This window comes from Delphinapterus leucas, unplaced genomic scaffold (assembly GCF_059928025.1).
Source record: "Delphinapterus leucas isolate spDelLeu-1000000601 "Yukka" unplaced genomic scaffold, BTC_Dleu_Yukka2 spDelLeu_asBTCV2_sq81, whole genome shotgun sequence".
NCBI lineage: Eukaryota > Metazoa > Chordata > Mammalia > Artiodactyla > Monodontidae > Delphinapterus > Delphinapterus leucas.
Window position 1 is genome coordinate 301,442 of NW_028322290.1, and position 21,372 is coordinate 322,813.

A 21,372-nucleotide genomic window follows, 5' to 3' on the forward strand; every position below is an offset into this window, starting at 1 on the left:
TACTAGGCACTTGATAAACATTACAGCTCATCTTCCTGCAGCCCTTCAAAGCATATAATATTGTTTCTATTTCATAGAGAAGAAAATTGTATCTAAGCAGGTTAGTGATTAGCCCAAGACCACAGGGCTAGGCTGTAAGAAAAGGCCAAGTTTCAGTGGTCAAAATGGTGATGGATGTTATAACTAGAAGATTACGGCTAATCAAATAAAAATATTCAAAACGGTCCTAATGTATTATTAGGATTTCTTTAGAATAACTTGGGTGCCTTAGTGAATACAGTAGTGGTAGGCACTACAGTCTCTTTAATTTGCTAATCATACAAATCTACTTTAATATTCTTGGTGACAAGGAGCTAACTACTGATAAGACAGCTTCTTCAGTTTTGGGGCTACTCCAGGGTGAAATGCCGGAACGTCTTACTGCCTGCAATGTTACCTAGTTCTACCAGGGGGAATAAAGCAGAACAAGTAGCCACTGTTCTTGACAAATGGATACAGTTTCAGTTTTTCAAAATATGAGTGTCAGATTCATTCATTGTATCAGATAGATTGGCTTTGCCCATTTACTAATGGATGGCACACTGCAGACACACGTTGGGTCAAAGGACTCAATGTCACCTCATTGATACTGTCATCAATATAATTTGTATTGGCCTTTTGTCTCACCCTGACTTTAAGGACTATGTGAGGAGATCCAAGTCTCCAGACCATGGACTGATCACCTCTGCTTGACACAGTATTCTCTGCTCATTTCCAGAGGGGACCAAGGATGAGCTCTTGTACTTCTGAGTCTATTCACCCTACCTGGCAACACATACTAGCTGGGCTGATTGGATCAAGCAGGAGCCCCAGAGTTTAAATTTCCAGCTGCATTGGAGGAAACAGAGGCTATGCCCCAATCCCATAACCCCTCACTTCTTACTGCTAGCCTATCCTAGGCTCTTCTTGCTGATAGGAGTACTTCACGCTAAAAATTAATTTTGCTTACCTGATGGCAGTCACACAACCTCAAATGCCATTTTTATAAATAAGGCAACCACCAATGGAGTGTGATTTAGGGTTTTTTCTTCTGTCGACCCTGCCTACCCTATAAAATCTCCCATTACTGCATCATGGAGACTATAATCCTTTTCCGAGGGAACAGATTCTTTCCAACCTTAAGATGAAATAAGAACTTACATTTCCATACTGCCCAAGAGGAAATAAACTGATTACAAAATGCAGGAGAATGACTGATTTTCCACATTTGTTGTGTTCATTAAAGGGTTTTTGAATAGACTTGACAGTATTAAAGAAGTTCAACACACACAAAATAAAAATTAATAAATGAAGAGAAAAAAATTGCATTTACAACAAACAACAAAATAAACACATTGATATATAAAAGGTTGTTATACATCGATGAAAAATGGATGTCATAAAGTCACAAACTAAAAAGTATTAACAGCCAATAAAGATATGAAAATATGTTCAACCTTGCTATTATTAATCAAAGAAATACAAATAAAATAATTCAGGTGTCATATTTTACTGACTAGAATGACAAAGTTTTAAAAAACTTGATAATACTGGTATTGATATTGATAATACTGGTACTGATGAGTGTGTGTAAGAAACCACACTGGATGTTAAATTCTTGGTAGAAATAAAAAGCACGGTAACCTTTCTGGAAGACAATATGTCAGTATGTACCAGAACTGACAACCAGCCATTCAAGTTCTAGAAGTCCATTCTAAGGAAATAAACAAATGCTCAAAGACATATGAACAAGGATGCTTGTCTCATTGTTTAGCAAAGCAAAACAGGAATAATCTAAATGTTGAACAGCAGGGACTGGTTAAATAAATAATAGAATGCTGTTCAACCATTAAAAATGATGCTGCAGATTTTTATTAGGTGATGAGTAATCATACTTATATTACTAAATGAAAATGCTATAGAACTGCTTTGTAGTTTGATATAATAATTAAAGGTATTTTATACTTGCATTGTATTTATATGCACCCCGTCACAAAAGAGTTTCCAAAGATACCCTCAAAAATGTTACAGAGATGATTTATCAGAAATGGGATTTTGAGTTATTTTTCCTTTTTTCTTTAAATCCTTTCAATTTTGGAGTTTCTGCAATGAGCCTGTATTATTTTTACAATTAAAAATATTTAAATTTACAACAAAAGGATCTAAATTCCTCCAGTTTTCCATTTATTTTCCACCCTGGCTCGGGGTATTTGTGTAAAAAAAAAAAAAAAATCAGCTTATTTTCTCTTTTGTATCAATCTAAATTTACTTTTCATAAGTTAACTATTTTAGTCTGGCAAAAGTTTCACACAGGAAAATTGTTAAGGTCTGAGTATTCTATTACGTTGAAAAGCACTGGAAACTTTGAAATTATTTCTTTCAGAATTTTCATATAATACTGAAAGGCGGGGGGTGGGAGGTAGCAAAATGAAGGGAAATAGATAGTAGTAGTCAACTTCAATTAAGGAAAAGCAACAAGAGGCAGTTTGTACTCTTTTGATACGGCAGAAGCCCCATGTGTCAACTCATGCTAAAAAATGTATATATACACACACATATATGTTTGTGTGTATTATATGTATATGTGACACACACACATAATTAATCCACAGTCTTAGGCTAATCACTCATTGTGGCAGAAACAACGAGCTGTTGACTACACTTTAATTAGCTCCTCCAGCCTGTAGAGGCATCACTAGGACCAAGATAGGAACAACATTCTCCATCTCCGCTTGCATCTGGGTATGGTTCTGTCCCAAAGAATGTGACCAGAGGTGACCTGAAGAGTTTATGTCTGAAGGATAACGAGTTGATAATTGTAGCTTGCAGCTTCCTCTCTCCTTTCCTTTTTAGGACAAACGTAGAGCCACTTGATGAAGGTGGTGGGTCCCTGAATAACTGAGCAGAAAACTGACCCTCAGACCACCAAAGTCCATACTACACTCCTGAGTGAGTGAGAAATGAACTGTCCATGTGTTGCTCCACTGAGGTTTAAGGTTTATCATTTAGTGTTTAACTAACGCATTTTTTCTTTACACCTCAGTTGCCTTCTCTGTAAAATAAAGTCTTTGAAAAGGATCCACTGTAAGTTTTTTCCATTGCTTATGTTTTTATCTTAGTTTTTAATTCTCAGAAACATTGCGCGCATTTTACCTTTTAAGTTAGTAAGTCTACTTTTTTTCCCACAAAGACGGGTTCTTCAAGTTATGGAGAAGTCATAGCAGACTGTTGCTTCAGTTTAAGATACGCATTCACATATGAGATGAGAAGGGTGAGGACCCAGAGAAACGCCTTTGACAGAGGGGAGTGAGAGCATACTGAAGAACGTTTAGTAATAAAGAATTCAGATGGGAGAAACGGATGCGTTACATCTAACAGATTTGCTCAAAGGAATTCTGGAAAGGCAAATATGTGAAAATGTATAGCAAAGACATGAAATGCCTTTTGGTCCCTAAATGGATTTCATTTCAAAGACGTGCATACTGCAAATACATGTACCATAACACTTCTCTGTCCACTTCTAGAATTTTCTAAAGCCTGACAGAACATCTGCAGAGAGAGGATGTCATTCCAAGATAATCGACTGCAAGTTACTAAATTAAGATAAAAATGTCCTTAACCTTGAACAGTTTTTAAAGAGATTTTAGAAGAAAGGAGCCCTCCAGGGGGTTGTATAACTATATAATTGTACCCTTTCTAAAAGGCTATTTACAGATACATAATGTTTCCCCTCCATTCTTTAAAGTAAAATATAGGATAAAAAAAAATAGTTTGGGGATAATATTTGTTTGGGACAGCAGGCACTGCTAATCAGTACCACTCTCTCCTTATTCCTTACTATCAGAGCCCTGGTTTAGGAGACCCCATTATCCTTAAGGCTAAGGTGGCCAGTTTAAAATCCGAGCTGATGAGATCTAAGTGCAAGTCTGCTGACCATCTGTGGTAAAAAATTTGCTCTCTGAGTTAGACACTGCCTTTTTTTTCTTACTTAATTTCTTTTTTTTTTTTTTTCCTTTTCTTTCTTCCTGCCCAAATTGTTGGAACACTACTGGAGATTCTGGGGTCACTTTGAAGCTATGTGGACGTGCTAGAGATGTGGAAGCTGGAAGAGCGAAGCAACCCAGTCCCCTGGTGCTGCCCTTCAGCAGCTGGACTAACGCTAGAGGGACTATCTCCAAACTTCCTGCTACCCGTGGAAAGTAAGGTAAATCACTCATTCACTTTCTGTTACCTACTAACTGATCCAGAACTCTAACCTCAGGGTTGTAGAACCCTTCTCAGTAACCCACAGTCATACTCATGTTCCGGACTCCTGATCATCAGACTTGCTTATAGCAGATGTATGGGGAGGGCGGGCTCTTCTGGAAGCCCTCATACTTCCTCCCCTACCCCCACCACACACAAATAATGATCTTTATGTCCACTCATCCTTTTATCTACACTCAGAGGCCAGGGCCCCCAGGAAGGCTTCACTGACAACCCTTTACTCCTCTCTACATGCAGAAAGGGTAGAGGTGTGGGCTCTGGAATCAGACTTCCTAGACTTGAATTCTTAATCTGTTACTTACCAGTTTAGGACGTGGGCAAAGTAGTTACCTTCTCTGGACACCCCTGTAAAAGAGGAACACTAAGTAGCACCTATGTACCTTACTGAAAGGATTAAATGAGCAAATGCAGGTAAAGTTCTTATAATTTTTTCTTGGGTCAATCAATTCTAGCTGCTATTGTTACCTTTGACTAATTTAGGGCAGAGTCCCTTTGCCCTCCTTTGGTTCTCTGGGCCGTCTCATTCACAACACACACAACCGCATACTGCAGCGTTTTGAAAGGTGGTTCTCAAAATGTGGTCCCTGGGCCAGCAATATCAGCCACACCTGGGAACTGGTTAGAACTCTGGCACTGGAGCCCAGCAATCTGTGTTTTAACAATATTCTCAGGCAAATCTGATGCACACTAAAGGTTGACGACAACTGAGAACATCTGTCTCAGACTCTCCTGGAGGCATTCACCAAAAATTGAGTTACAGGACCTTACACCTGACCAGCTGGAGAAGGGGTCTAGTAATTGCCCTGGTTATCATGCTTGTCATGATTTTTCAGCACATAAATGTTTGAGAATCACTGCCATTTTGAATGTGTGTTTCACTTGTCTGTTTTTCCAGTGGACTTTACTTCCTTGCAAGGAAGGTTTGTGAAGATTTGTTGCTGTTGTTTGCATTATTAGTTTTATTATGCTAATTCTAGAATCTCTGGTGCATAGTGCAATCTCAGGCAGGAAGTAATGGCTCATTAAAACAGGTATCCCAAAAGTCTTAGTAGAACTTCAAGACTAATTCCTTCAGGAAGAGGTAAAATTGTCATTAGATGCAGATGATATGATTCTATATATAGAGAACCCTAAAGACTCTACATGAAAACTACTACAACTGATAAACGAATTCAGCAAGGTAGCAGAATACAAGATTAACATACAGAAATTGGTGGCATTTCTTTATGGCAACAATGAAATATCGGAAAGGGAACGTAAAAAAACAATGCCTTTTAAAATCACAACCCCCAAAATAAATACTTAGGAATAAACCTCACCAAGAAGGCAAAAGACTTATACGCTGAGAACTGTAAGACATTAATAAAGGAAAGTGAAGATGATTCAAAGAAATGGAAAGACATCTCATGTTCTTGGGTTGGAGGAACTAATATTGTTAAAATGCTCATACTACCCAAAGCAATCTACAGATTTAACGCGATCCCTATCAAATTACCCATGACATTTTTCACACAATTAGAACAAATAATCCTAAAATTCATACAGAACCATAAAAGACCCAGAATTGCCAAAGCAATCCTGAAGAAAAAGAACAACGTTGGAGGCATAGCCACCCCAGACTCAGACAGTACTCCAAAGTCACAGTAATCAAAACAGCGTGGTATTGGCACAAAAACAGACATATGGATCAATGGAACAGAATACAGAGCCCAGAAATAAACCCACACACCTCACTTAATCTTTGACAATTAATCTTTGACAAAGGAGGCAAGAATATATAATGGGAAAGAGACAGTCTCTTCCGCAAGTGGTGTTGGTAAAGTTGGACAGCCTTATATAAACCAGTGAAGTTAGAACACATCCTTTCACAAATGAACCTATCTACACACGAAAATAAACTCAAAATGTCTTAAAGACTTAAACATAAGACATGACACCATAAAACTTCTAGAAGAGAACACAGGCAAAATATTCTCTGACATAAATCATACCGATGTTTTCTTAGGTCAGTCTCCCAAGACAATAGAAATAAAAATGAAAATAAACAAAGGGGACAGAATCAAACTTACAAGCTTTTGCACAGCAAAGGAAACCATAAACAAAATGAAAAGACTACCTACAGAATGGGAGAAAATATTTGCAAATGATGCGACCAGCAAGGGCTTAATTTCCAAAATACACAAACAGCTCATACAACTTGATGACAACAGAAGCAAACAACCCAATCAAAAAAATAGGCAGAAGACTTAAAGAGACATTTCTCCAAAGAAGAAATACAGATGGCCAATAGGCACATGAAAAGATGCTCAACACTGCCAATTATTAAAGAAATGCAAATCAAAACTACCATGAGGTACCACCTCACACCAGTCAGAATGGCCATCATTAAAAAGTCTACAAATAACATATGCTGGAGAGGGTGTGGAGAAAAGGGAACCCTCCTACAACACTGTTGGTGGGAATGTAAGTTGGTGCAGCCACTGTGGAAAACAGTATGGAGGTTCCTCAGAAAACTAAAAATAGACCTACCACATGATCCAGCAATCCCACTCCTGGGCGTATATCCAGACCAAACTATAATTCAAAAAGACACATTCACCCTGATCTTCACAGCAGCAATATTCACAATAGCCAAGACATGGAAACAACCTAAATGTCCATCAACAGATGAATGGATAAAGACGATGTGGTACATATATACAATGAAATACTACTCAGCCATAAAAAAAAGAATGAAATAACGCCGTTTGCAGCAGCAACATGGATGCAACTAGAGATTATCATACTAAGCAAAGTAAGTCAGAAAGAGAAAGACAAATGCCATGATACCACTTATATGTGGAATCTAAAATATGACACAAATGAACCTATCTATGAAACAGAAACAGAATCAGAGACATAGAGAATAGACTGGTGGCTGCCAAGGGGGAAGCAGGTGGGAGAGGGATGAACTGGGAGTTTGGGATTAGCAGACGCAAACTGGTATATATAGATTGGCTAAACAACAAGGTCCTACTATATAGCACAGGGAACTATATTCAATATCCTGTGATAAACCATAATGGAAAAGAATATGAAAAAGAATGTATATACATATGTATAACAGAGTCACTTTGCTGGACAGCAGTAATTAACACAATGCTGTAAACCAAGTATACTTCAATAAAAAATAAGTTAATTAAATTTTTAAAAAGATTAATTCCTTCAGAAGAACAAGTACTACACATTCACAAAAAAAGCACCCTTTGAAAGTTTAAATTTTTGAATTTCTTTGCCACTTCCTTAGTTTTGATCATCTTGGACAATATACTTTTAATATTGACTTTTAAAAATAATTGTGTTTCAGTGTTTGCTATCCTTAGAGAGACAGAAACAGATAAGTACAACTAAATACTTATTTTTCAAAAGTCTCAGAAGTATAAGGGAAATGAAAGTAATTATATCTTCAAATGATTTTGGGGTATGTTTCTAATTCCATACTTCTGATGCGATTAAAGATTAAAACTGTATTAAGACATTTGGGACATGCCGCATTGGTATTAAATGAATTTAATTTTGCGTAAAGTGGTAGAAATATTTTCTTCAGCAAACATACCTGCAGATATAAAATCACAACCATAAATCTACAAAAAAGCAAGCTATTGAATGAAATCTGATTGGTTATTTCCCTGCAGTATGGATCTGCTAATAATTTAATTTACTACTTGCTAACAGAAGCCAAAATTTAAATATACATATATATATGTGTGTGTATATATATATCTCTCTTCAATTTTAAATCATTCATATATATGAACAAGTATACATACACATATATAACAATTGTTCGTGTATATATATATATATATATATATAAACAATTTAAAGTAAAGAAAGTACATCTGGTGGCCTATTTTTTCCCCCCGATTTCTAAAGAACACCATATTCTATTCTAGGCAGTGGAATGTCAGTCCACCTTAAGGGCTGTTCAATGAGCATATCTGAGAAAGCACTGGTTTAGCCAATGATGTACTTATTGAGGGAGGCCCTAGTGCCACTGTCAAGAGCTTATCCACAGGAGAGATAAGAAGGTACTTGTTTGGTTTGTGAAAAGAAGTAGTGAGGAATGGCAGGTAGCTGCAGGCTGATGACACGTGATGTCCATATATATGTAGAACCAACACGCCCATAATTGCACCCATTTTCCATACCCAAATCCAAAGCCTTTATATCATTAATCCCAGGCAAAAATGGTAAGATTCATGTGTGTTACTATCCCACGGCTTCAAGATGCCTATAAACTCATATGAGTATGTCTTAGTTATATCAGTGGAGGACAAACCAGGCTTCTATCACCAAGCCCCATTCCATAACAGGCAAACCAGTCCAAGACTTCTCTGAGTGCTGCAGGAGAGTCTATGGAAGGGGCGCTCACTCCACTGTGATGCCTAAAATGCCTTTGCACAGAGCAAACATTCAATACATGCTGAGTGAATGAATGAGTGAACTGGTGTCATAAAACAGGCTTATTTCAGGGAAATTCCATTCAACAGGCTGGCATTCCTTCCTCCCCATCTTAACTGTTAAGCTTGCCATCAGACAAAAATTTAATTATAAAACGTTAGAGCTGAGGAAATTTTAGAAACTATCTACTCTCCAGAGGTATACAACTTTAATTTAGTGGTAAAAATCACTAGGAGTGATTTAGGAGTCTATCAGACCTGAGTCCAAATTCCACATCTACCATATTTTGGTGAGTAAATAACTACTTCTGAGGCTCTGTTCCATGTATGCATTATGGGATATCATAATAATACATACATTAATTGTATGACTATCAGGGGATGAAATGACACAATCCATTTGCCATGGTCGGCTAAGTAATTTGCACCAAGTAAGCACTCAAGACATTAGCCAATATTAATAGCGGAGAGATGAAAACAAAACTCTGGGACTGATGCCTACCCTAGGGGCCCCAGTGGTCATAATGACTTTCTTCCATTCAGCCTGCTCTCTTCTCACTAAGACTAAGGAAGAGAAGATGAACAAATTAGGAATAACAATTGGAAAATGGTTTTATACTCCCTGAATGAATGGAATTATAATAAAATGATTCATGAGTTCTGCAGAAATATGATGAGGCTTTAGATCTTTATGTTAGTTCTCTACAAAACCAATTTATGGCCCTAAGATGTACCTTCCCACCCAGCCCCATCCTTACCAGGATCAAATATCATTGTAAATGGAAAAGTCAACAACACATAATCAACAAGCTAAGTTACAAGCCAGTGAAGTCTCGGAGGTTTGATAGAGAAAATTCAGATTTATCATTATATGTAAAAATAAGATGATATGAAGAACTCAATCTAAAAAATATTACCTGGAGATCTATAATCTCTACAATAGTGCTATAAAAAGTAAAGAGCTAGAAATCTATTTAGATGGTTTTCCTTATAAGAAAGCACTTTCTGTATAACTTTTAATGTACTATTGATGAGAACAATGCAACAAAATTCAAATAAATACCTGCAGATGTCCTACAAGAAGAAGAGAACAGAGTTAGATGTGACAGGGGATAACTGGACTTCGGATGAGTAAGACCCTATACTTGACCTCAATAAATTAACATGAAATACAGTGGATGAGTCACGTACAGAATGTCAGAATTCTAAAAGGCCAAGCTAAGTACCAAAAGGAACATGTGGGGACTCTTAAGAAGGAAATAAAATATTGGTTAGTTGATTACGAAAAGGCAGAAGGGAGTAGGTTCCCTTTGGCTGCTCTTTGAAGAGATCACTTCCTTTCCCCCCTAGTCCTGAGGCTAGGGTGGCATGGGCAATAGAGGAATGTGGGGACTGAGAATCATTTCTACTCTCACCAGAGTGGCTGGAAGCAGATTTTCTTACCAGGATGTAGTAGTATGCTAATATTTAAGGGTTCTTGAGGTCAGAGAGAAGGGTTTGAATACTCCGGCTCCATCTCTTGCTGTGGGTCAAGTTTCTTGCCTTTCCAACACCTCAGCGTCTTTACCTGAAAACTGGGGATGATGATAATGTCTCCCACCTGAGTGGAGTGTGAGAACTACATGATATAGTGCATACGCAGGGCTAAATTTGGTGCCTGGCAAACAGAAAGTGCTCAGTACGGCAGGCGAGTGTAGTGACAATAAAGGCAAAGATGACGGGGGTAGTGCCGGTGTTGCTTCTGCCCCCAGAACAGGCTCTGACTGGGAGAGAGTTAAAGCACCTTTGGGTTCATGGGGGTTTATATATAAGCAACGGTTGATCAATGTGAGCTGGTTGTCCAAATGATTATGTGCAATCTAAGAAAAAAATGGGCCTCGGATCTGCTCAGCTACTTAATAATATTAGCAGCGGTAGTAGTCAAAGAAGCTAAATTTTATTAAGTGTTTATATGCCAAACAACGTGCTGAACGTTTTAAAAGGATTTACTCACTTATTACAACGAGGCTATACACTAGGTTCTGATAATGTTATTCGTCTCTTTCAGATGTTGACTGAGCCTCAGACGGGTTACAAAAGCACCTAAGATCCCGTTGTCAGTACATGACGGAAATGAGTTCAAATCCAGCCTGTCTGACTTGTTCTTAATCACTAAGGTATGAAATTAAGCATGTTGCCCTTTGCCTGATTCTCCTTCTGAGGCCTGAATATTTCACTTAGCTCTCTGAGTGCAGAAGAGAGAAAATTCTCTCTCCTTGACCCAACCTGGCATCAATATCCAACTCCCCTTCTCAAAATGGGTTGCTTCAACGAGCAGCAATGAATGCCGGGGTCATGGACCAGTCACCTTGATGACTAAGAGTCAGACACTAGGGAAAGAAAATGCTCTGTGACAAACCTACCCTTGTACAGCAACAAGACAGAAATGGGGGAACAGGGCAGAAGATAATGGAATAAGGCATAGGAAAAATAGCACCTGGCATCGTGATAGTAATAATAATAATAGTAGTAGTAGTAATAGTAATAATAATAGACTTTACTATGCTCTAGGCATTGTATTAAGTGCTTGGTGTAAGTGACTTCATTTTAACATTGAAAACAAGTCTATGGGGATGAAATATTATTAACATCATTTTATAGGCAGGAGTATTGAGGTTCAGGTAATCAGGTAAATTGCCCAAGCTCATATGGTTAGCAAGTGGAAAGCAGAGATTGGAACCAGCACCTACACTCCTAACCATTATGCTATAACCATTATGCTGAAGACATAAGAATTCCAATGGTCTTTCCCCATAACCCACTCCTGCACTCCAGACTTAAATACTCCAAAATCAAGAGAGAGCAAGCTTGGAGCTGCCACTCTTCAGTGAGTGTCAATCATTTCAAAACAGTGTATTTGCTAACAAGATGCAGTTCTTGTGATAATCTTCTCAACCAGGTATCAAGAAACAGGAAGCAAAGATTCAAGTAACAGTATGTTCCTACTTACGAGGAAGGTGGGACAGCATAGTTGACACTGGGCTTAACTGTTCTGGAAAACGTGGTCCCAGTAGGCATACACGCTGGTACATTTTCCCCACCTACCAAATACAAAAGAATTATTTCATTTCCATGTTGCTCTTCAAAGTTCCACCTCATTCGTGCCTGTCATTCATCCTCTGGCCTCTTCCTGTCTCCATTTCTGTACAGAAAGGTGCTGAGTCTCTGCTCTCGGATATAAAAAGGGTGTGTTAGGAGAGGGAGCCATGGTACCTCAATGTCTTTTTTTTTTTTCATCTTAATTCTATTATGCCAACTCCACTGAACTTAATTAGAGTGAATACAGAATTACACAATTACCCTCTGTTCTATTCTTCAGATGTTATATTTTGATAAAATTTAGGACATGCTGCTCTCCCCTTGAACACCAGATGAACACTAGAAATGGATGTGTGTTGACATAAAATCTGTTATAATTACAATTCAAGTATAGCTTACATAATGATAGTGTTAACATAAAATTATAGATGTGTAGAGACAACGTGGTCATGCATTTTTTAGTATAAGTACATGCTTAGACCAATATCTGTTAGCGGAATGAAGATGGAAGAGAATTTTGGTTAAGCCACAAAGGCTGTTTAAGGACTTGCAGATAGCTAAGGGGAACTCAAAGACCAGTAAGATAGTATTTCCCCTGCATTCAATTGCAAATTCAATTGCAAAGTGAAGGGAAGATGTGTAATTTCCCCTATGGAAATTACAAGACAAGTACATTTTTTCCCTTGAATACCTGGGTAAATGCTTAAATTCTAATGTATATCAGTGATGCAAATTTTCAACTGAGTTTGATAAATCATAAAATAATAATTATACATATATGTATATAAAACTGCATGGAACTAGACAGTTCAGAATTACTTCTAATTAAAGAGGTACCCTATGGCAACTAACTTAAACCTTACAAAATATGGTTCCAAGTACCCTATCAGAGTGAAAAGTAGGAGACGGAAAGGTTTATTGTAAATGTTTGTAGTCATGGTGTCTTAACTAAAACTACTGTGTCACAAATACTATTAAAATAATTGTGACATTTTATTCACTTTTACTGCAAACAACAAAACAAACTATAGGTATTTTTTCATTTCAGGTAATTATTTTAGCTAACAGTTATTCAATGTTTTGAGAAGACAGAGTGCTAATTGCATGACTTCATTTTATCTTTAAAATAGCGCTTCCATGTCATTATTCTTAATATCTCCATTGTATTAAAGTATCTCTAGTTTAGACCTTTCTTCAGAACTGCAGACTTGTGTATCCAACTGTGTACTCAGCATCTCTACTTGGACGTCACGAAAACATCTCAAATCTTATACCTCCAAAACTGGTCTTTAATCCCCCAAACATGCTCTACCCCAAACTTTTTCCATCTTGGGTGACAGTAACCACACCTTTCCAGTTTCCCAGGCCCTAAATCTCGAATTCACCCTTGACTCCCTCTTCCTTTCCATTCTTGCATTCAATCTACCACGAAATGCCGTCACAACCTTCCCAATGTGCCACTTCTGAGAATTACCAGCCGCTAGCAGCCTGGTGCAGGCCACCAGCATAGACCTCGAGGATCCTGTAGTTGCCTCCCGAGATTCTCCCTGACTCCACTCTCTCCCCACATCCTCAAGGCCACAGATAGAGTTATGCTTTTCAAACAAGAGACAGTTCATGCCACACCTCGGCTAAAATCCTGCCCCTGGCTGCCTACATTTAGAGTAAAAGACACAATGCATGTGATGGCCTCCCAGGACTTACCCAATCCAACCCATCACATATCCGACCTCCAGCCCTCCTGCTGTCTCTTCCTCCCCACTGACTAAGTCAGCCAGGGTGGCCTCCTTGATATTCCTCCAAGCTGCCCGGCATATTTCTGCCTTAGAGTTTGGGGACTGGTTATTCTTGCTCCCAGGGAGTGGTCTCCCCATCATACATTCTGACAACTCCCTCACTTCAAGTCTTTGCTCAAATGTCAACTTATAAAATCCACCCTGACTACCCTATTTAAAATCGGAACCTACCTGTACACTCCTCCAGCACTCCCAACCCAAGCCTCTTCAGTGAGCTTCACATCCTTTTCCTTACCCCGTAGCGCCCGTCAACTTGTGACAAAGCACAGAATTTATTTATAACATCCGTTTCCACACGAGAGTGTAAGGAGGGAGAAAGCATGCAAGAAGGAGCACGCAGGCAAAGGCTCTTGTCTGATTTATTCATTGATACGTCCAAGCATAGAGAACAGGAAGATGCTTGATAAATAGTCCTGAAAAAGATACAGATGAGGAAACTAGTAGTGAAGCTCAGAAAGTTTAAGTAACTTCCTCAAGGTTCTAGAGCTAGAAGAGGGTCACAGTAGAATTCACACCTGGGGATGTCTAACTTCAAATCTCTTAGCCTCTCTGCTATCTTTTTTTTTTTCTTCTTTGCGGTACGCGGGCCTCTCACTGTTGCAGCCTCTCCCGTTGCGGAGCACAGGCTCCGGACGCGCAGGCTCAGCAGCCATGGCTCACAGGCCCAGCCGCTCCGCAGCATGTGGGATCTTCCCGGATCGGGTCACAAACTCTCAACCACTGCGCCACCAGGGAAGCCCCTCTCTGCTCTTAAGTCCATGCAATTCAGGATTTGTTTTAATCAGTGCCATGGAAATTCTCACTCCACTGAATAGGATCACTAAAGTGTTCTCTGTCTAGATTTATATATATATTTTCCATTTAAACAAAGGAAACAGAAGAGGGGAATTCATCATGGGTTATTGCGGTAGTTTTACAGCAATTTTAGCAATAATGACATTTAAGTAATAGTGATATTTAACGATAGCATAATAATAATAAAATAATAGCTCTTAAATGTATTGAAGACGAATCGCATGCTAAACTCGGTGCTAAAATATATCCATGTATATTTTGTGCAAAATCCTTATGAATATTCTATCAGATGAGCTTTATGTGTAACTCCACCAGGCATACTTCTCTTATTCCGCTTTCAAAGATAAGGAAATTGATGAGAAGTGTGGTAACCGTTTGATCAAGATGAGACTGGTAATAAGTTGTGAGTATGAATTTAAATTCAGGTCTAACTCCAGAATTTGATTCTCAATCCATACATGAAAATTCTGATAATTCCTTTGATAAGGGTATGTTCTCTCCTGGAAAACATCCCCCATTATGTCTGCCTGCGCTCATACCTTCAGAACACAGTCAACTTTGAAACATGATAAAAATGTTTAAATAGTGTGCTTTAATAAATGGAAATATCTTCATCTAAACAATAACACAAAAAGGCAGGCTGAGCCCTCTGAAGTGGCTTCGCTGCTATCTTCCATCCAGAACAAGAGAAGGAATCAACAGCTGCAGAGTAAAGAAAGCATGAAACCCAGAGATGGAGGATTCTGTAAATGACCAATTACAAGACTATTAAGCCACACTTCCATAGCAAGAGGCAAAATATTCCATTAAACTGAAAATTTTTCTACCGCTAACTCCAAGGCCCACACAAACATTAATGTTGCATTTATTAGGATGTATTTCCTGTGCTCTATCAACTTGACTTTCAGCAACTGTATTAATACAGTCCTTTCGCTTTGCACATATATCTGAATGATGGATTCCATTACTGGAGTTTTGTAGAAAGAGTGGAGTGAATGAAGTAAAGTTTGGGAAGAGCCATCATAATCCATAATGATGGGCACTGAATCAGGACAAGAAGAAACCTCTCTTCTCATTTATTTGAATGAAAATTCTACTATATATTTATTGCCTCTGTACAGGGCCATCTGTTGAATAGTGGAAAACAAGCATCTTTCATTTGGAGGTAGGATTTGTGTGCTCAAGTTTCTATGGGCCTGCAGAATTAATCTTGTTTTAGAAATGAAATAAAATGTAATTTCTTACTGTAAGTAGATGTGGTTAAGCAACTGGCAACTTTGATGTCTTTAAATCACTGCAGTTTCAGGGTAGGCAAATCTATAATTATTTCAAGCACTTCTTTATTGGTGCAACAATTGAGCAGTGTACATAGTGGTCAACAACCTGGGCATTGTCAGACGACTCTAAGTTTGAATCTAGACTTTGCCACTCACCAGCTATGTGACTTTCAGCTATGAGAATCACTTTCTTCAGCTTTGCAGTGTGGATTATTATATGCCCTTTGCAGAACTACTGTAAGAACTAAATGCATATGGGCACAGTGGCTCATAGTAAGGGCTCAAGTTAGTACTGTGGTCACTACTAGTAGTATTGAAAAGAAATTAGAACTTCTATTCTCATAAAGTGGGATATGTGTCCCTTTATCATTGTAATTTCGTATCATTTTACTTTTGACCTTATAATTTAATAGCTTGATCCAAGAAACATTTAGCAGTAAATATAATTGAAAGAAGATTACCTGTCAAACATGAAATACTGTAGCATCAAGTGTGCTGGCACAATACTCTTCTCAGATAATTAACCTGTAAAAATATGTTATTGTCTTCTTTTTAATTAAGCACATTGAACATATATATTTACTGTGCCAGTTGGCGAAAGGTCCATTAATTAATCAGTCTAACTATGTGTTGCATAAACGTCTTCTAAACATAATCGTATATGTATTTTATTTGTTGGGAAAATGTGTTTGAGATTGTTCTTTTCTGCCTATTTAAAGTAAAAGAGGGTGAGAAGTAGAGTTAGGCTTAATGTACTTTGTACTCCATTATGCCATGAAAATGCTTCTGTGCCCTGGAGACAACAACAAAAGATTTGCTTTAATGACAAGAATCAAGTATGTTCTAAAGCTTCCAGGTAGGAGGCGTATAGGTTGCAGTTTATATCAGAAGTCTTTGCTCTCTCTCTCAACTGCGTCTAGATGGGAAAGATGTGGTCACAAATGCTTCAAGGTGATATAGTAAATGTTGGAAAAGAGGGGGGTAGGAGGCAGAGTTTTGAATATCTCAAACCTGAGCTAGAAGGATTTTATTTAAAGAAAATAGCGGATATTATTTTTCACTTAAGGAATGCCACTCAGCAAACCTGACATTAATGTAGGAAATTAGCTCTTTTAGCTATGATGCTTTCAAATGCACATTACTGAAAACAAATTCAAAATAGTCAAAGGAAATTTAAAAACAAAAACCAAACAACAACAACCACCTCAACAAACAAGTACTAGAAATTCAGGGATGCAGCCATATTCAGATACAGTTGGATCTGCAAGTTCCAGAGTATCAGCAGGGTTCCAGCTCTCTCTCCATCGCTCAGCCCTGCTTACCTCTGCAAGACTTTATTTTACAGAAAGTCTCTTCTTGTGCTGGATGGTCACTGGGAGTCCCAGAGTCATATCTCCCCAGCTTAGAAATTCCAGAGAGAAAAGACAATTCTTCCATTTTTCTCTGAGAGAAAAGTCCTGGGGAGGAGTCTGATAGACTCAGCCGAGGTCAGATGCCTACCCATGAGCCAATCACCTGCTTTACTGGAGTTCAGTCCCTGGGCGACTCATCCCCGGGGCCCGTGAGGAGGCAGGATGGCATTATCTGGCAGTTCTCCAAGAAAAGCCTGCTGTTTTTGTAAGATGAAAGGGGAGAGGACATGGATAATGAAACCTGTATCTGCTTCTGTAAAATCCACAGAATCTTACTCCCTGCCCTGTGTCGATGACCATGCAGTAAGCTGACCCAGGAGGTCATTTTGCCCACAACAGTCTTTATATATATGACTAAGGAACACACTGGTAAAAGAATATGGAAGAAAGTCTGAGTATGACAAGTCAGCTAGACTGGTATTAACTAAAAAAGCTGTGTGAAAATATCCTGAAAAAGTTGCCCCCAACTCACTCAAAGTCCAAAGTTGGAGCTGGAAATACAATGTCATGGAGTTTGGATAAGAACAGGTTTTCTCCAAGCTGAACTATGACACAGAGATTAGAGACTTCTAGAAACTATACTTTTTCAAAGAAAAAACATCACACGAGAAAAATGAGGCCTAGAAAAATTAAATGACTTAAGCTAATTAATGGCAGGACTGAGACTAGAGTATACTTTGTGTAATTGGCTATGGTCTTTTTGTTTGTTTGTTTGTTATCACTTCAGAACGAGACAAACTTAAAGAAAGGAAACACAACCAAAACTCAGTGGTTGGAAAAGAGACGGATGTGAACGCCATCTTGTTTCTTACGTATAAAAAGTTACCCCTCACAGTGTTTTGGAGGAGAAAACGCTGGCTCTTCCCAACGTTGGTTACATACACAAAGATTCCAAAGACAAGACAAGTGCTTTGCAAACAAAGTAACTAGAACCAGCTCAGGCTTCCCCGCGCCAGGTCCTACGTTCCACGGTCAGAACCACCAACTGTATCCCCCCGGGTAACAAGGTGATTCAGAAAAGCTGGCGCCTTCAGAGAAGGGAGAAAACTTAGCCGGGAAGAGAGTCAAGAGGAAACTTGCTCAGCTTCTTGCTGGGGTCTGAAACGATCCCAATAGAGTCCTTAAACCCCTCAGGTTTCCCCAATCAAGCACCCACGCCTCCAACCTGGGCCACCCCAGATCTGACTATCAGACGACAGAAGTCTGCGGACGCACGGAGAGCTGACCACCCCACGAGAGGGACCTACGCGCGGCCGCGCCCACTCACCTGCCGCTCCGCGGGAGACGGGAGACCTGCCCCGGGTCCAAGTCCTGGGCGTGGCAGACTCGCCCCTCTCCGGGCCCGACTCCAGCTCACCTCGGCGCCGCCCGCCTGGGCGCCGCCATCTTGACCACAAAGGGGGCCTCGCGCCGGAGGCCCCTGAGCGGGCGCCCTGAGCGGAGCCGGAGCGCCGGGGAGGCCCAGGTCGGCGCCCTACGTCCCCCGCGCGCTCGCGCCCCGTCCACGAGCGACGAGAGTCCCGCACGCAGCGCCCGACCCAGGCTTCCGCGGAACCGGCGCCCCGCGCAGCCCGCACCGCGGCTAAGGCGGCGCCGAGGGCGGCCCGGGCGGAAGAGCGGGCGCGGGGCACGCGCTCGGTAACCTGGCAACGCGGCGCAACCCGGCGTCTTCGGCGAACCCCAGCCCTCCACCGCGAGGAAGCACGGACCCCCGCACCCGCCGCCCAGCCCGCGCCGCCCCTCGGTCGCTCCGCCCGCCGCTGCCCGCTGGCTATGGTCTTTTAAATCCGTGATACAACGTCTATATGTAACAAATCTGTTAAACCCTAAATGTTTATGATATTCAAGTAATCCATTATCTGAATTATTCTTGAAGATAAAACATCCAAAGACTTCTTAATTGTATGGGTATACATACATAAAATACACGTGGAGGTAACTTCAAATACAGTATGTGCCTGTCTCTATTCCTTCCCTCTCCGCTCTTCTAAAAAATGCCCCTTTAAAAATTGCTCACTCACCATCTATTAGGTAAATTTGCTGAAACACAGTAAATGTGGAGACAGAAATTGTTATAGAGACTATTCCAAATGGCACTGACACCTGTATTTATGAAATTTTTAAAAGGGTAAGTTAGAGTTGTTTTTTTTTTAAAAAAAAAAATCCCACTATAGTAACACCACATCATCCTAGGTGCCCAGTTCTATCCAATTACATAAGATGGAGAAAGAGAGAGAGATAGAAACAGAGAGAGAGAGAGAGAGAGAGAGGAGAAAGAGAAAGAAGAAAGGAAGAAAACCAACTACTTATGTATAAAATGTTGCTCCCAAAGTTTGAGATTATACTCAAGCATCAATGAACAGAAAGAAAACACTTACAAATTTACAAATGTATTTCATTTATGGTATGAGGGACACAGGTTTAGATTTGCAACACGCTCCCACAAGGGTCAAATTGACCACTTTTTTCTATCTAGTTGCTCTTGAGAGAACAAAACAATTGAAACAGATGCCATTCAATTCCAAGTCTATAGCTTAGACCATGTCACTGCACATGAAATATTGTTCATTCAGAGTCAGCACATAGCAAGAGTAATTTATACTCTCAGAGTATTTGCTCTCAAGTCAATAGCAGCGAAGCCTTGACTAAAAACGTTCCCATTACTTTCCATTGTAATATATCTTACTTATAGCCCATGAAACAGTGGTCAGGGGAGATTTATTCTTTGGACACCATATTATATAATCTCTCCACTTTAAGCCATCCCCCACTCGGCGATTATTTTTTAAATATGTTACTCGTAGTCAATATTAATTTACATTTAATCTTTCTTAGCATTATGAGTATTATTTTGTACAGGCTCAGAAACAAATCTCCCGAAATTCCTCCCTGATGCTCCCTTCAGGCTGAAAATGCATTGCAGTGTGGCTGCAGTGACTTAATTCTAGTTGGCAGAGCCCTGGCCACACACTAATTTCATTAGCCTCAAACTCCTGGATTTGAAAGATCCACTGAATATGATTCCTGTCCTCTGACACGTCACTTACTAACCAATTCAGTGTGCATACAGAGGAGAGAAAGGACTTGCTCAGCTCTGGCCCACCGGCAGGCAGATGAGAATTCCCAGTCAGAGACACTGTTTACATCTGAGTGGTCGTTCTTGCCCGGGTCCTCATTTTCAGGAAGGAACTTCAATCCAGGCTTTGCCGGCAGCTGCAGCATTTGTTACATCCATTACTAGCTCCTTCTTCCTTCCTGCCCCCCAGTGCTTAGCATCCCCCATTTCAGTCACTAAGTCTTCCTTCCCCCAGCCTAGAAGCTTACCTCACCATAACTTTTTATCTCAAATGATAGGTTTGGCACATTCCCCACAGCAACCCACAGGGACTGGGGAAAAGAAAACTCAGATCTCTGGAGAGCTAAGAATTCAACCATTTAGAGAAGTTTCTTTTATACAGGACAGTCTTCATTGAGCTGAACCCTGCAATCCCAGAGAAGATTCACCTACCCGTTCTTTTCCTCTTTCCCTAAAGTGACTGTGTCTTTGAACAATGGGTCTGTGTTCCACTATTCTCTCTATTCATTTTGCAGGTTTACAGAGGCTGGGAAACTGGGGACTGGACTTACATGCCAGGAGCTTCTAAGATCACACGCAAAAATAAGGCTGCGGGAAGAGATTGTTGGAATCTATCTCTGTATATTTGAACATGGGCAGTGGTTAACCAGGATGCTCACACCAAAGCTTATATCCAGCTTGCAGCACAAGCTACAAGTTGGTGCATCCCTCCTACTACCAGCCTCTTCTCAATAAATGCAGGTGAAAACTGGGGGCTCTTTTCCCTCAGCTGTTCAATCCAACATGAATAGCTGCAATTTGCAAATTAGAGGAAAATGACAGAGTTTTCTCTGAATGGTTTTGGTCCCAACCCACACTGCTAATGCTGGCATTCAGTTCCTTTCCTTCCCAGCCCAGGGAACGGGGGAACTAAGCATAAGGCAAGCGTTCTCTTTTCTTGCAAGTGCCTCAGATCCACACACCAGAGAAGGAATCAGCTCCCCCTGGAATCTTTTTCAGCAAACACAATCCTTCAGCCTAGTCTGCAAGCTCTCTCTTGACTTGAAGATTTCACTCTTTTTTCGACAGGCAGGCCCATCTGCAAGCTCCCAAGCTCCAAGTGAAGGCACCAAAATAATTTTTAAAATGTCAAACAGCAAATGTGCCTTCAACCCCCAGAGCTCCAGTAAAAACACGGTGAGTTGCGCCTGTGGTTCTCAGGTGACTTCTGGC

At 40.0% G+C, this 21,372-nt stretch overlaps 1 protein-coding gene across 1 annotated transcript in view; it reads right to left on the minus strand.

The window, feature by feature from the left end:
* Positions 1-20,306, minus strand: part of LOC149743772 (uncharacterized) — a 102,141-nt gene extending 81,835 nt beyond the window's left edge. The window contains exons 1-3 of the mRNA XM_089906161.1: positions 20,229-20,306; positions 18,352-18,862; positions 4,587-4,629 (exon numbers count right to left, since the gene is read on the minus strand). Of these exons, the coding sequence (XP_089762287.1) occupies positions 4,587-4,629; positions 18,352-18,862; positions 20,229-20,306 (632 nt within the window). The remainder of the gene's footprint in view (positions 1-4,586; positions 4,630-18,351; positions 18,863-20,228) is intronic.
* Between the last annotated feature and the right edge of the window lie 1,066 nt (positions 20,307-21,372).